Here is a 15,135-nt window from a genome sequence, read left to right on the forward strand (position 1 = left end):
TGTGTATTTTGTCCTTAATAAATGCATTTTAAAAAAGTATGCCTTGGCTTTGTTATGTGTTCTTTTTTCCATTCCCTGTTCGGTTTTTGTAAAAAAATAAAATAATAAAGTGGGTAATTTTATGACCGGGTCTTCTCTTGTTCATGATTTGTACACCAGAGGGTGCTAAACTCTTAATCGATAGTTTTAACTTTCTAATAAAACTAATTTTTAGTACAAGATTATTTGTATAACAAAATTCACCTTATAATTAAGGATGAAAATATTTTCCCAGTGCTGTTTGAACGAATAATAAAACTAATAGAGTGCATTCAGACAAAACGTTATGCAATGATATCTTCCTGGACTTCTGAGCATCTCAGGAACCCAGAGTGGAAGTCTGTGGAAGTCTGTGGAAGTGGAACCAGGCCCCTCCCCCACACATGCGTGACTCGTGATATGCTAGAAACAGATGGTGTTTACCGGTGGTTGCTGGGGCCTCAGGTTCCGCGCTCGCGTAGCTCTCTCTGATCCACCTGCAGCAACAACAAACATGTGTTTTTATTTGGGTTTTATTCACGGTACCATCTGGTTTCATCAGGGCAATAAAACTGTTTAAACAGACCCAGCAGGTCCATTTTATAGACAGTCAGCACAAACACATAATGACCTGGTTCTCCAGTCTGGAACATCTGACACCTTGATGTGAGTTAACACGGAGAACATGTTCTGACCCAGTTCTGTTGGACCTCACTGCCGAGGCAAACCAGGCCAGCCACTCACCTGCTGCCCCCTGGAAGGCCTCGATCCGAACGTCCTCCAGCCCGGGGAAACAGACCACCACCAGGAACCAGTGAGCTCTGAGGGTACAGAACCAGGAGAAGCTGTTAGAACCCGGTTCATACGAACAGAGACAGCCATGGTTCTGATAGAACAGGGCAAAGTTCTGAGCAAACGGGTTACACCAAGATGAAGAAAACCAGGTTCTGTCCTGGTTCTGGTTCTGTTTTTAAACTTCAGAGCGCTCCGCCTCATCATTGTGACATTTAGAAAGAACAGCATCAAACAGGACCGTTAAGGTTCTGCGGGTTCTCAGAACCAGAACCCTCAGCTGGACTTACTCTTGATTAACAGGCACAAAGAGGAAGTCTTTGCTGAAGACGTCCAGGTGACGCGTCCACGTCTTCACCCTCTGGTGTCTGGTCTGACGGTCGCTGCAGAGCAGAGAAGAAGAGTTACCGTTGCCATGGCCGTCGTTGCCATGGCGTCAGAACCGGTCCCAGGCGGTCTTACGGGATGGACGGGGCGTCGCTCTCCCCGGCGGCTCGCCGCCTGCTCAGCTGCTTGTAGAAGAAGCTGCTGAAGACGTGGCTGCGCTGGGCCACGGGCCCCCCCACGCCCTCCAGGAGGAGATACCTGCAGGAGGAGCAGCGTTAGGACACCGCCTGCTGGCCGCACACTGCTACTGCACCCCACAGAGGAGCAGCGTTAGGACACCGCCTGCTGGCCGCACACTGCTACTGCACCCCACTGACTTCAGGTAGAAGTCCACGATGATGTCGTTGAGGAAGTGTCCGGCGTCCAGGCAGGCCAGGTCCTCCTGGGTCACCGCGATGCGACCTTTACACGGCACCAGAGGGTACTGGATCAGCCTGCAGACAGAGCCGGGTCAGGGTGTACCAGAACCACCAGAACCAGCAGAACCAGCAGAACCAGCAGAACCAGCGCCGTAACAGAACCCACCTGCTGGGCAGCAGCTGCAGACCAGCACAGCTCCTCTCAGCGCCACTCGACCCGCCCGACTTCTGTCAGCAAACAGAACCTGATCAGAACCAGGAGGTCCAGAAGAACCTCCAGCAGGACCACGGCTGCACTCATTAAAAGTGTTTTTAGATTTCTCAGAAACAAATAAAAGTTTGTCTTTAATAGACATAACATGTGACAAACTAATTACATTTTTTATAAAAGTGTCTTTTTAGATTTACGTCAACTTGAAAATAACGTGAGTGAAACAGAACTTAAACTATAAAATCCTAAATGTTTAAAGTTTTATGAATAAAAACCCTTGGTTCTGCAGAATAAATAATCATAAACAGTCTAAAATCTTTAGTCTGGACTTAGTTGAATTTAACGTGTTTATTCCTAATTCCATGAAATCAGAACTTGATGTCTTGATTCTAAGGAGTTTTCCTGAAATGGTGCAGGTCCAGTTCCTGGACCGGGTCTCCAGGGTCGGGTTCTTACGGCAGGTGTCCGGTTCTGGGTCCGGTTCTGGGTCCGGTTCTGGGTCCGGTTCTGGGTCCGGTCCGGCTGCTCCTGCAGGTCCAGGATGGAGGCCAGCAGGGCGGCCTGCGGGTCGGGCAGCGGCTCCTTCAGCACCAGCAGGAGGGAGTCTGGCGGCGCTGCAGACATGTTGGACACGGTACCAGTTCAGCGGCTGACTGAGCCCGGTTCTGCTGATGGTTCTGACCCAAACAGAGGACAGGGGACCCACCGTTACCAGGGCTGGCAGCCCTCTGCAGGAGCAGCAGCTCCCTGTGCAGCAGGTTGGCCTGAGCCTCCGACACCCTCAGGACCAGCAGGGAGGGGGCGGGTCCGACCCGCTGCGGCGCCGTCCCGACCCGCTGCGGCGCCGTCCCGGCCTCGGCGCCGTCTCCGTCCTGCAGAGCGTAGCCCCGGAGCTCTGAGGCCACCACCGTCACCTCCGTCTCCTCCGTCTCCTCCGTCCCTGCAAACAGGGTCAGGGTCAGGCCGGACTCTAAGGCTGCGGGTCGGATCGGGCCGGATCGGGTCGGTACCTTTCACCGGGAGGACGATGGCGGTCTGGGTGATCTGCAGGAACAGAGGGACAAATGCTGAGTCAGCGTCAGAGGAAGCAGCAGACGACAGAAGCTCAGGGAGCACCAACCGTCATGGGGCCCGCAGCCTCGGCCTCCATCGGACCGAACCGCAGCGACAGGAAGTCCAGCTGCAGGAAGGCCGGCGCCGCCCGGGGAACCCGGGGAACCTGCCAGGCGACGCACAGGGAGAAGGTTAGAGCACCGGGTGCTGCACACGTTCTGCTACGTTCTGCTCACGCTAGTCTGCTGCACACGTTCTGCTTCTCACCACAGCTGGTTCTGCTAAACCACGCAGGGTAAACTGGGTCAGGGCTCAGAGGGAACCTACAGCTGACTCATCAGACCGGTTACTGCCTCAGACACACAGTTCTGGTGAGGTTCTGTTCTACTGAGGCTGGTGCTTAGAAAGAGAACGTCAGGTTCTAAAGGTGGAACTTCACGGACCTGTGACTCCCCGGAGCGCGCTGCTCCGCCCGGCCGTCTGCTGCTGGACGTCTCCGGTTCTTCGTCTCCGTCCTCCTGGTCTGGCTCGTCTTCACTGGACAGCACGACTGAAAGCAGAGAGGAACGTTGTGGAGAACGTTCCACCGACAGAACCTCTGCACTGAGCTAGAACTCACTGAGCTAGAACTCACTGAGCTAGAACGCACTGAGCTAGAACTGAGCTAGAACTTACTGAGCTAGAACGCACTGAGCTAGAACGCACTGAGCTAGAACGCACTGAGCTAGAACTCACTGAGCTAGAACAGAGCTAGAACTCACTGAGCTAGAAGTCACTGAGCTAGAACTGAGCTAGAACTCACTGAGCTAGAACGCACTGAGCTAGAACGCACTGAGCTAGAACTGAGCTAGAACTTACTGAGCTAGAACGCACTGAGCTAGAACTCACTGAGCTAGAACTCACTAAGCTAGAACTGAGCTAGAACTCACTGGTCTAGAACGCACTGAGCTAGAACGCACTGAGCTAGAACTGAGCTAGAACTTACTGAGCTAGAACGCACTGAGCTAGAACTCACTGAGCTAGAACTCACTAAGCTAGAACTGAGCTAGAACTCACTGGTCTAGAACGCACTGAGCTAGAACTAACTGAGCTAGAAGTCACTGAGCTAGAACTGAGCTAGAACTAACTGGTCTAGAACTCACTGAGCTAGAACTAACTGAGCTAGAAGTCACTGAGCTAGAACTCAATGGTCTAGAACTCACTGGTCTAGAACTCACTGAGCTAGAACTCACTAAGCTAGAACTGAGCTAGAACTCACTGGTCTAGAACGCACTGAGCTAGAAGTCACTGAGCTAGAACTCACTGGTCTAGAACTCACTGAGCTAGAACTGAGCTAGAAGTCACTGAGCTAGAAGTCACTGATCTAGAACGCACTGAGCTAGAACTGAGCTAGAACGCACTGAGCTAGAAGTCACTGAGCTAGAACTCACTGAGCTAGAACTCACTGGTCTAGAACTCACTGAGCTAGAACGCACTGAGCTAGAACTGAGCTAGAACTGAGCTAGAACTCACTGGTCTCACTGGGGACCCGTCTGGGCTTCTTGGGTCTCAGGTTCTGCGCTGCAGGCCGGGTCTTCCTCTCTCTGAACCGCCTCCAGTTGTCTCTCTGCGTCTCCAGCACATCCTCCTTCAGGTCCAGACGCCATCTCCTGGTGGCTGGTTTGTTTGGAGACGACGCCGTCTTCATCACGGAGGAGGAAGAGGACGCTGACGTGCTGCTTCTGCTCGGACTCATTAACTCGTCCTGCGACGGCGAGCCGGCCCGGTGGTTCTTCTGAAACACAGAGCTGTCAGGCTGAAGGAAAACCAGCAGCAGAACCTGCAGTCCTCTTACTTTGCTGTTGGCGTCCTCTTCCCTCCGTGGCGGTGAAGAACTCCACTTCCCAGAAAGCCTCTCTGCTCTCAGCTCTGCCAGACTGTCCGCAGACTCCACAGAGACGGTCTTCTTCAGCAGGGACGGACCTGCAGAGAACCAAACCACGTCTCATCAGAGCGGTTCAAGCCGGCCATCAAGGTGCCGGACAAGGTCTCACCAGAACATTCAGCCCGGTTCTGCTGTGGTGGAGAGCGAAGATCCGAGTTCTGCTGAGGCCGCAGCAGCTTTAAAGGCACCGCTCTGTTGGAGAGAAGCTGCTTTATAACAAGACAACGGCCTGGTTCCGTCTACAACCCATTTACCTACTAACTCCTGAGTAACATGTAGAAACTACCGTTTAAAACCCATTGACCTACATGTAGAAACTACCGTCTGAGAGTCATTCACCTACATCTAGAAACTACCGTCTGAGAGTCATTTACCTACATGTAGAAACTACTGTCTGACAGTCATTGACCTACATGTAGAAACTACCATCTGAAAGTAATTTACCTACATGTAGAAACTACCATCTGACAGTCATTGACCTACATGTAGAAACTACCGTCTGACAGTCATTGACCTACATGTAGAAACTACCGTCTGAGAGTCATTTACCTACATGTAGAAACTACCGTCTGAAAGTCATTTACCTACATGTAGAAACAACTGTCTAAAACTCATTTACCTACATGTAGAAACTACCGTCTGAGAGTCATTGACATACATGTAGAAACTACCGTCTGAAAGTCATTTACCTACATGTAGAAACTACCGTCTGAGAGTCATTAACCTACATGTAGAAACTACCGTCTGAAAGTAATTTACCTACATGTAGAAACTACCGTCTAAGAGACATTGACCTACATGTAGAAACTACCGTCTGAAAGTCATTTACCTACATGTAGAAACTACCGTCTAAAACTCATTTACCTACATGTAGAAACTACCGTCTAAGAGTCATTGACCTACATGTAGAAACTACCGTCTGAAAGTCATTTACCTACATGTAGAAACTACCGTCTGAAAGTAATTTACATACATGTAGAAACTACCGTCTGAAAGTCATTTACCTACATGTAGAAACTACCGTCTGAGAGTCATTTACCTACATGTAGAAACTACCGTCTGAAAGTCATTTACCTACATGTAGAAACTACCGTCTGAAAGTCATTTACCTACATGTAGAAACTACCGTCTGAGAGTCATTTACCTACATGTAGAAACTACCGTCTGAAAGTCATTTACCTACATGTAGAAACTACCGTCTGAAAGTCATTTACCTACATGTAGAAACTACCGTCTGAGAGTCATTTACCTACATGTAGAAACTACCGTCTGAGAGTCATTTACCTACATGTAGAAACTACCGTCTGAAAGTCATTCACCTACATGTAGAAACTACCATCTGAGAGTCATTTACCTACATGTAGAAACTACCATCTGAAAGTCATTGACCTACATGTAGAAACTACCGTCTGAGAGTAATTTACCTACATGTAGAAACTACCGTCTGAAAGTCATTTACCTACATGTAGAAACTACCGTCTGAAAGTCATTTACCTACATCTAGAAACTACCGTCTGAAAGTCATTTACCTACATGTAGAAACTACCGTCTGAAAGTCATTTACCTACATGTAGAAACTACCGTCTGAGAGTCATTTACCTACATGTAGAAACTACCGTCTGAGAGTCATTTACCTACATGTAGAAACTACCGTCTGAAAGTCATTCACCTACATGTAGAAACTACCATCTGAGAGTCATTTACCTACATATAGAAACTACCATCTGAAAGTCATTGACCTACATGTAGAAACTACCGTCTGAGAGTAATTTACCTATATGTAGAAACTACCGTCTGAAAGTCATTTACCTACATGTAGAAACTACCGTCTGAAAGTCATTTACCTACATCTAGAAACTACCGTCTGAGAGTCATTTACCTACATCTAGAAACTACCGTCTGAAAGTCATTTACCTACATGTAGAAACTACCGTCTGAGAGTCATTTACCTACATGTAGAAACTACCGTCTGAAAGTCATTTACCTACATGTAGAAACTACCGTCTGAAAGTCATTCACCTACATGTAGAAACTACCATCTGAGAGTCATTTACCTACATGTAGAAACTACCATCTGAAAGTCATTGACCTACATGTAGAAACTACCGTCTGAGAGTCATTTACCTACATGTAGAAACTACCGTCTGAAAGTCATTTACCTACATGTAGAAACTAGCGTCTGACAGTCATTTACCTACATGTAGAAACTACCGTCTGAGAGTCATTAACCTACATGTAGAAACTACCGTCTGAAAGTAATTTACCTACATGTAGAAACTACCGTCTAAGAGTCATTGACCTACATGTAGAAACTACCGTCTGAAAGTCATTTACCTACATGTAGAAACTACCGTCTAAAACTCATTTACCTACATGTAGAAACTACCGTCTAAGAGTCATTGACCTACATGTAGAAACTACCGTCTGAAAGTCATTTACCTACATGTAGAAACTACCGTCTGAAAGTAATTTACATACATGTAGAAACTACCGTCTGAAAGTCATTTACCTACATGTAGAAACTACCGTCTGAGAGTCATTTACCTACATGTAGAAACTACCGTCTGAAAGTCATTTACCTACATGTAGAAACTACCGTCTGAAAGTCATTTACATACATGTAGAAACTACCGTCTGAAAGTCATTTACCTACATGTAGAAACTACCGTCTGAGAGTCATTTACCTACATGTAGAAACTACCGTCTGAAAGTCATTTACCTACATGTAGAAACTACCGTCTGAAAGTCATTTACCTACATGTAGAAACTACCGTCTGAGAGTCATTTACCTACATGTAGAAACTACCGTCTGAAAGTCATTTACCTACATGTAGAAACTACCGTCTGAAAGTCATTTACCTACATGTAGAAACTACCGTCTGAGAGTCATTTACCTACATGTAGAAACTACCGTCTGAGAGTCATTTACCTACATGTAGAAACTACCGTCTGAAAGTCATTCACCTACATGTAGAAACTACCATCTGAGAGTCATTTACCTACATGTAGAAACTACCATCTGAAAGTCATTGACCTACATGTAGAAACTACCGTCTGAGAGTAATTTACCTACATGTAGAAACTACCGTCTGAAAGTCATTTACCTACATGTAGAAACTACCGTCTGAAAGTCATTTACCTACATCTAGAAACTACCGTCTGAAAGTCATTTACCTACATGTAGAAACTACCGTCTGAAAGTCATTTACCTACATGTAGAAACTACCGTCTGAGAGTCATTTACCTACATGTAGAAACTACCGTCTGAGAGTCATTTACCTACATGTAGAAACTACCGTCTGAAAGTCATTCACCTACATGTAGAAACTACCATCTGAGAGTCATTTACCTACATGTAGAAACTACCATCTGAAAGTCATTGACCTACATGTAGAAACTACCGTCTGAGAGTAATTTACCTACATGTAGAAACTACCGTCTGAAAGTCATTTACCTACATGTAGAAACTACCGTCTGAAAGTCATTTACCTACATCTAGAAACTACCGTCTGAGAGTCATTTACCTACATCTAGAAACTACCGTCTGAAAGTCATTTACCTACATGTAGAAACTACCGTCTGAGAGTCATTTACCTACATGTAGAAACTACCGTCTGAAAGTCATTTACCTACATGTAGAAACTACCGTCTGAAAGTCATTCACCTACATGTAGAAACTACCATCTGAGAGTCATTTACCTACATGTAGAAACTACCATCTGAAAGTCATTGACCTACATGTAGAAACTACCGTCTGAGAGTCATTTACCTACATGTAGAAACTACCGTCTGAAAGTCATTGACCTACATGTAGAGACTAGCGTCTGAGAGCCATTTACCTACATGTAGAAACTACCGTCTGAAAGTCATTTACCTACATGTAGAAACTACCGCCTGAGAACCATTTACCTACATGTAGAAACTACCGCCTGAGAACCATTTACCTACATGTAGAAACTACCGTCTGAGAGCCATTTACCTACATGTAGAAACTACCGTCTGAAAGTCATTTACCTACATGTAGAAACTAGCGTCTGAAAGTCATTTACCTACATGTAGAAACTAGCGTCTGAAAGTCATTTACCTACATGTAGAAACTAGCGTCTGAAAGTCATTTACCTACATGTAGAAACTACCGTCTGAAAGTCCTTTACCTACATGTAGAAACTACCGTCTGAAAGTCATTTACCTACATGTAGAAACTACCGTCTGAGAGTAATTTACCTACATGTAGAAACTACCGTCTGAAAGTCATTTACCTACATGTAGAAACTACCGTCTGAGTCATTTACCTACATGTAGAAACTACCGTCTGAAAGTCATTTACCTACATGTAGAAACTAGCATCTGAAAGTAATTTACCTACATGTAGAAACTACCGTCTGAAAGTCATTTACCTACATGTAGAAACTACCGTCTGAAAGTCATTTACCTACATGTAGAAACTACCGTCTGAAAGTCATTTACCTACATGTAGAAACTACCGTCTGAGAGTCATTTACCTACATGTAGAAACTACCGTCTGAAAGTCATTTACCTACATGTAGAAACTACCATCCTAATAGACCAATTCTAAAATAATTAAAATGTCTTACAGAATATTTACCACAAACATACTTTCACTGGAGATCACCTGGAGATCAAAGCAACCATAAAATGCAGATACTGTTGTCTATAAATAATCTTTAGAGTTAAAATTCTAAGGCTGGAAGATTTGTACCAAATGCTAACTTTACTTCAGTAAAACTTGCAGATGATCTAAGACGGTACCTTCATCGTTCTGCTCCTCCTCATGAAATATAAAATTAGAACAGGCTGCCTCTGCACAAGGATGATAAGCTGCTATCTCACGATGCAACAAACCCGTTAGACTCTGCTCTCTGTCTCGGCGCCGATTGGCTGCTCCAGCTTCCTGCTGGTCTGTGATTGGCCGTCGATGCTCCGCCTTTGCTGGGGCCGTGGATCCTGGTTGGCTGCCTGCACGGCGCCCTGACAGACAACAACAACTTCACCAGTCTGACCAAAGTCCGGAAACGCAGTGACCTTCCAGACCTGTAGGGGGGGCTCAACCAACCTGAGTCCAGCTGCGTCGGAGCCGGTCGCATTCCCAGCATGCACCTTGCCAGCGCCACCTCTTCTGGCTGTACTGTCAAATCCCTGTTTGGACCAGAACACACCAGATGACTTTAGATGAGCCCAGTAAGCTGCAGGGCCCAAACATAACCAACCCTAATCATCATAAACGCCCAGGAGGACGGAGGCCTTCAGGGGGGTTTCTGTTCTGTACCACTGGAAGGAGAACCTGTGAGGAACACCCAGAACCTGCTGGAGGGACTATATAGATCCCGTCTGACCTAGGAACACCCAAGATGCCAGAATACTAATACCACCTTAAGCAGAAATAGAAACAATACCACCTTAAAAATCAATTCCAACACACAACGCCTCACAGAAAGACAACAAATGTTTACAATGTTAAGCTCAGAGTAATAGCCCCTTAAGAATGCCAGATCACCACCTTAACCATAATTATTATTATTATTAACTACAGAGTCCACCATGTGACCTGAAAACATAACGTTCACCACTTTACAGTTCAAAGTAGAGTTCCTGTAGAGAGCTACCTTAAAACTACGACCCTTCACCTTCAGCACAGGAGGACAGGAAAAAATGACTGACCTGATAATGAAGTCCACCTTGAGAGGACCAATCCAGTGAAGCATGCGTGTGCCATCTTCTACGTGGCCAACAATAAGCGTTCTCTTTATCTAATTTACCAGTAGGATGACAGGAAATGGTGACTATTACCAAGAGACTTCCCCCTGAGTCCTCCATCCATGAACTTATCAGGTCCCTGAACAGCTCAGCATCCACACAGTACCCTGAGAGAACTGCCTGCAGAGAGAGCCCCGACCAGGATTCAAACCTGGAACCACCCTGAAGCCTCCACCTCCGCTACACCACCTTAAACTAACAGCCAGGGAAGGGTTTGCCATTCCACCTTAAATAGACCAGAAACCATAAAGCCAGCCAGTCACATTACTATTATTATTATTATTATTATTATTATTATTATTATTATTATTATTATTAGAGGCCCAACCTGGGAGGCGGAGCCATGCAGACGGGACAGAGGTGACTGCAGGTGAAAGTGGGCGGAGCCTGAGCCCTCACCTGGTTTCTTCTTGGGGATCCTAAAGGGAAACATCATCCTGTGGAATAAAGAGTGTAAAGGAGACATGTTTGTGCAGTTTAACAGACGGTAGGTAAGAGGAGGCAAACATCAAGGAGGATTCTTAAGGATGCTTAAGGGAAATGGAGTTTAAAGAGGAAAGCACCCTACAGGACTATGTGTGGCAGCCACTAGAGACAGGTGAGCATGTGCTCATTGGTTGTATAAAGTTTAGTGAGTAAAAATGAGTTTAATCTTGACTGAATGACTTTGGTTAAATTCTTCATATTTCATGAAGGTGGTTGTTTCACTTTCTTTTAACAGAAGTGTTTATTTGGATAAAGGCTTTCCATTCTGGTTTCCATTCCAGTTCAGAGGGTGGCGGTAACGCACTCAAGGCTGTTTGCCAACCACCCTACAAACCCAAGAAGAAGAAGAAGAAGAAGAAGAAGAAGAAGAAGTGGCATCCTGCAGCACAACCAGCCCATAAAACCCATTTTGTGTTACCCTAGTAACATAAACAATACCAAGAAAACTCACTCCTAGATGGCAGATTCCCCATCTCTATGAATGTTCACTTCATTCAATTGTTTCATCTCAACTCATTTTTAAAATATCAACTCTGACACTATATTTTATAAGAAGCCTGGTGGATATTTTGAGATTTTTGGTGGATGGTATCTCGACCTGCTTCACCTGCTGAAGTTTTATCCAATCACCTGGTTTTTGATTGGATAAAACGAAGTAAGATGGTACTGAATGTCTCTAAAAGCAAATCAATTATCTTGTTATCATAAACTATCAGCTACACCATAGATGAGTTGTCTGGGGAGCCTATAGAACAGGTAGACAAAGTAAAATGAATATGCATAATAATTGATAATCAGTTGATAATTGATAAACCATAGTGAGGAAGATGGGCTGTGGTACCTCAATGGTGAGGAAATGTTTCTTATGTCCCTACAAATATTGTAGGACAGGTGGCTAAATGGTTAATTTTATGTCACCTGGATTACTGAGCACCTGGATGGTCCTCTGCATCTAAAGGTCCACTAGGGGAATTACAAACTGCTCAGAACAGACCTGCCAGCTTGGCTTTACATTGTTCCATAAGAACAAACACCATCAGTATGCACCGTCAACTCTACTGGTTAATGGTCTAAAAAATGCAATACAACATTTTTTAGAAAGCGTCTATCTTTTCAACCTGTTTACTTATATAAGCAAATTGTCATATGCAGGGCAGTCAAAAGTAGCCGGTCAACGGCGGCAAATCGCCGTCTATAGCAGCTCCTGCCGCCGCCTACTTTTCCCTGATTATACATCCCAAAAATCAGCTTAGCATCTGTCTCCACTGAGAGCAACACTAACGAGTGATTGGGTTCCTTGTTCCAACCGAGATGCTACTTTTCCCATCAAAACACAGACCGGTGTTATGCTGAAAAGTGCAATAAAACCGTGAGTTTTGAAACTGCAAAGCTTTTTAAGCGGAAGATCAAACGTGCACAGCACCGCGTTCATAGACCAGTGTGATGCATTCACGAGCGTCAGAAAGCTATGGTGCATTCAGGAGCATGGGACATTTCAAACTTACAAGGAAAGAGGCATAAAACGCAATAGAACTTAACTCATACAATAATGTATTTATCCAGAAACAGCGTGGGCTTTCTTACAATACTGAATGCTCTATAATTGTATTTCTGATATTTTTTGTTTATGCACATCTGTTAGCTTTTTATTCTGAAAAATCTATTATATTACATATAATATAATATTACAGCAGCAAATTATCAAAGTTTTTCAAGGGATGCATTTTGTGTTAGTCTATAGAATCCTCGCCGATGATATTATATCATGTGTGTGATGAGTGCAAGTGAAATTAAACTGAGATAAGAGATATCGAAAAGAGCAATATGACTGAAATAAATTCAACATGTAAATTCAATTTCAAATTCCAACCCTGTATTTTTATCATAAAAATTCAACTTTGTTCGTGAAGAAATGTTACGATCGTTTTTAGAACAGAACTGTGAATAATAATAATAAGATGAATAGACCTCACCTAATCTGATCTGTTTTATGTGGTGCTAGTAATTCAAATTAAACAAGTTTTATGCAAATGGAGATTACCTTACCTTGTTAAAACATGATGATAACATCATGTGAAAAAATAATGTTTAATAATAATAATAATAATAATAAAAACAAAGTTTGTTTTTGAAGAATTGATCATTCACTTCTTTTTTTGCCTTTTATTCAATTTAAAACATGCACTCTGACTCTATTGTTTAAATAATCACCTGTCTTGAAAGCTTCCAAAATACATCAGGGAGACTCTATTTTTCAAAATTCTCTCCTCCGGGGCATCAGTGCACCCTCCTACCTGATAGTGTGTGGCCTGCTACTGTAAAAAAGTTTGACTGCCCTGCAGATGTGATCAGGTTTATTCTTATGTGCCAAGGTCAGCTAATAGTGGTCAGATGATGTCACCATGTCCAAAAGCAAATGCCTTAAAGATAACAGTTATTTATTGTGCCATCAGCTATTGGAATAATTGCCCACTGAATGTACAGAATGGTAGTGAATTAACATTTACTGTATGAACGTGAGAATGAATGTAATAGATATGAATGTAATAACTTGTAATAACTTATTCGGAATGTCTACAATGTTTAATTGTTAAGTGATTTTTGTTTTGTGGACCCCAGGAAGACTAGCTCGTCCTACTTCTGGTGACAGCTAATAAGAATCTTTTTAACAATAAACAATAACAGACTCCATTAAAAAAACACCAACATCTACAGCAGCGCCTCCGTTTAACGGCTGTCTGCAGCGCGCTGAACAGCGTGAGACCGCCGCTCCAAACTCCATAGAGAAAATGTCTAATTTATAATCGGCGGTCACACAATAAGGCTGAATTTATAAATAAACAGCAAACAGTTATTATGAATGAAAGGGTTTAAATATTCAGCGTGTTTCAAAGCGATAAAGCCCATTTACAGCTACTTTAAAACCTATTTTACTCCGTTTCCCCGTCTGAAAAACAACACAGAGTCTGAATTAGCAATACAAATTACAGATAAAAGTGTTAATTTGAGTAAAACTAGATAACCGAAGCGGGTCATTCCAGAGCCGAATTTCGGTGAGGATCTCCTATATTAATAATAATCCTCGTTCATCTCACTTCAGGTTTAGTCGACTATAAAACGGGTTTAATTAAAACACACTACCTTGCGTGAGCTAGCTGAGCAGCTAACTAGCCAGTGGCTAACTAGCTAGCGGCTAACTAGCCAACGGCTAACTAGCTAGCGGCTAGCCGGGGAGCTCAGCTTGGTCTGGCTCCGCTCCAACGCCAGCTGAAGTCTCCGGTGGACCCATTTCAAGCAGCAGAACCTTTTCTTTTTGTTGTTGTTGTTGTTGTTCTTCTTCTTCTTCTCCTTCTTCGTCTTCTTCTTCTTCTTCTTCTTCTTGTTTTATGGCGGTTGGCAAGCAACGTAATGATGTGCATTACCGCCATCTAGAGTGGAGTGTGAATCGGGATGCTATGTATATATATATATATTCTCCCACAAAAAATAAATAACTAGATAAATAAATAAATATAAATATAATGATAATAATAATTACATAAATATACTTATATCCTTTCTATCAATTTTGTTTTCTTAAGGTAGCTTATCAAATAACCAAAATACTCAGAATTAGAAATTTTTCCCAAAATATCTTTTAAATTTAACTGTAATTTATTTTCTGGTAATTGACGTAATAATTCTCTTCTCTCCATAGAATATTTATAACAAACCAACAATACATGCTCCACCGTCTCCTCTTGATAACAAAAGTCACAAACTCCTGTTGGATGTTTCCTCATTTTAAATAGGTTTCCATTTAACCCTGTATGTCCGAAACGTAATCTAGATATAATTGTTTCCTCTTTTCTATTCCTTCCTGTTCTCCTCATTGCACCAACTTTCCTTTGAATACTATAAAGCCATCTTCCGGTTCTATCTTCGTCCCACAGCTTCTGCCATCTTTCCTTAACCTTTTGTTTAATAATAGATTTAATTTCTTCCTTACTAAATGTTACCACTATATCAATATTAATATTTTTTGTAGCTTTTTTTGCATATTTGTCTGCTAACTCATTTCCTTTTATTCCTATATGGGATGGTATCCATGTAAAAATAACTACTAAACCCATTGCCTGAATTCTATACCT

The 15,135-nt window shown here is 43.4% G+C and overlaps 1 protein-coding gene across 8 annotated transcripts in view; it reads right to left on the reverse strand.

Moving 5' to 3' along the window:
* Positions 1-14,378, reverse strand: part of senp7b (SUMO specific peptidase 7b) — a 19,573-nt gene extending 5,195 nt beyond the window's left edge. For 2 of the 8 annotated variants that reach the window (XM_036133840.1, XM_036133836.1), the window contains exons 1-18: positions 14,147-14,378; positions 10,848-10,956; positions 9,819-9,901; positions 9,608-9,733; positions 4,854-4,936; positions 4,655-4,782; positions 4,333-4,594; positions 3,264-3,370; positions 2,888-2,986; positions 2,778-2,811; positions 2,474-2,707; positions 2,224-2,381; positions 1,723-1,784; positions 1,515-1,631; positions 1,273-1,395; positions 1,101-1,193; positions 763-839; positions 463-515 (exon numbers count right to left, since the gene is read on the reverse strand). In XM_036133840.1, coding sequence (XP_035989733.1) covers positions 463-515; positions 763-839; positions 1,101-1,193; positions 1,273-1,395; positions 1,515-1,631; positions 1,723-1,784; positions 2,224-2,381; positions 2,474-2,707; positions 2,778-2,811; positions 2,888-2,986; positions 3,264-3,370; positions 4,333-4,594; positions 4,655-4,782; positions 4,854-4,936; positions 9,608-9,733; positions 9,819-9,901; positions 10,848-10,955 — 1,947 coding nt within the window. In that variant the 5' untranslated portion in view covers position 10,956; positions 14,147-14,378. Of the gene's footprint in view, positions 1-462; positions 516-762; positions 840-1,100; positions 1,194-1,272; positions 1,396-1,514; positions 1,632-1,722; positions 1,785-2,223; positions 2,382-2,473; positions 2,708-2,776; positions 2,812-2,887; positions 2,987-3,263; positions 3,371-4,332; positions 4,595-4,654; positions 4,783-4,853; positions 4,937-9,607; positions 9,734-9,818; positions 9,902-10,847; positions 10,957-14,146 lie in introns of those variants that run through there. The other 6 variants (XM_036133839.1, XM_036133842.1, XM_036133838.1 and 3 more) reach the window with 6 other exon arrangements.
* Between the last annotated feature and the right edge of the window lie 757 nt (positions 14,379-15,135).

Source organism: Fundulus heteroclitus, unplaced genomic scaffold (genome assembly GCF_011125445.2).
Source record: "Fundulus heteroclitus isolate FHET01 unplaced genomic scaffold, MU-UCD_Fhet_4.1 scaffold_68, whole genome shotgun sequence".
Taxonomy (NCBI): domain Eukaryota; kingdom Metazoa; phylum Chordata; class Actinopteri; order Cyprinodontiformes; family Fundulidae; genus Fundulus; species Fundulus heteroclitus.